At 46.6% G+C, this 1,177-nt stretch overlaps 1 protein-coding gene across 1 annotated transcript in view; it reads right to left on the bottom strand.

The window, feature by feature from the left end:
* Adipor1 (adiponectin receptor 1) overlaps positions 1-1,171 on the bottom strand; it is a 7,495-nt gene extending 6,324 nt beyond the window's left edge. Inside the window, exons 1-2 of the mRNA XM_021171759.2 lie at positions 1,079-1,171; positions 12-94 (exon numbers count right to left, since the gene is read on the bottom strand). Of these exons, the coding sequence (XP_021027418.1) occupies positions 12-94; positions 1,079-1,157 (162 nt within the window). The 5' untranslated portion in view covers positions 1,158-1,171. The remainder of the gene's footprint in view (positions 1-11; positions 95-1,078) is intronic.
* Positions 1,172-1,177: the final 6 nt, after the last annotated feature.

Genomic DNA, 1,177 nt, shown 5'->3' with positions numbered 1-1,177 from the left:
ATCCCGAAGACCACCTTCTCCTGCAGGGGAGCCATGAAGTACATATTTGGTCTCAGCATCGTCAAGATTCCCAGAAAGAGAAATAGCACAAAACCTGCACGAGACAAAAGGGAAAACCACCCGTGAGGAAATGTGCACTACACACACGGAGGCAGCCACTATTTCTATCAGTAAACAGGGGAATTAGCTATGAGAACTGCCATCAGCCAGCCAGCCAAACCAAGACAGACACTTTTATCTTATTATCTCTTAAATAATTTACTTATTTTTATTTTATGTGTATCAGTGTTTTGTCTGCATGTGTGTCTGTGTGAGGATGTGTGAATACCACGTGCGTGCCAGGAACTGACCTAGAGCCTCTGGAAGAACCACCAGTCTTCAACCACTGAGCTGACTCTCCAACCCCGACATTTTTATTTTGGGACAGGGTTTCATGTACTCCTGGCTGGCCTCCAACCCCTGTGTACCTAGGGTAACCCTGAACTTCTCACCTCCCTGCCTCCACCTCCTGAATACTGGGATTGCAGGCATGTGCCACCATGCCCAGTCTACTCAGTGCTAGGAGTCAAAGCCAGGGCTTCTTGGAGCTAGGCAAGCACAAACTCTCAGGCCACAAAAGTATTAGTCTGTGAATGGTGGCAGTTTGTTTTTAGAGTGGCAAGTTAGGAATCAGGAGTTCCCACTACACAGATGTTCCAGCAGGAAGCCAAAGCCAACATGCAGTGCCATTCCCTCATGTTCTGGGTCTTCTGTCTTGTGGTAAAGACCAGCAATCAACTGTCAAGTAAGGCGAACGATAACCTAAAAGGCCAGACTCCTGATATCAACTATTCAGAGAAATTTTATTCTCTCCCCATGGACAAATTCCTTGGCAAGTAAGATTGGAATTCCTTTTTTGTTTATTTCTTTGGTTAGCCTGGAACTCCTATGTAAACCAGGTTGGCCTTGAACTCACAGAGATCGAAGTGCCAGAATTAAAGGAGTGCATCACCACCAACAACCCATGACTAGAATGGTGCCCAGTGGTACAGCACTCATCACTACAAACTGTTTTTTTTTCCTCATCCAAATCACTCACCAAGCAGATGCGTCCAGATGTTGCCAGTCTCTGTGTGGATGCGGAAGATGCTCTTGAAGCAAGCCCGAAAGGAGGGCATAGGTGGTCTGTGGCCATGTA

The sequence above is a fragment of the Mus caroli genome, chromosome 1, assembly GCF_900094665.2.
Source record: "Mus caroli chromosome 1, CAROLI_EIJ_v1.1, whole genome shotgun sequence".
NCBI classification, from domain to species: domain Eukaryota; kingdom Metazoa; phylum Chordata; class Mammalia; order Rodentia; family Muridae; genus Mus; species Mus caroli.
The sequence above is the reverse complement of the archived record's forward strand: the minus strand, read 5'-3'. Positions and strand labels throughout refer to the sequence as shown.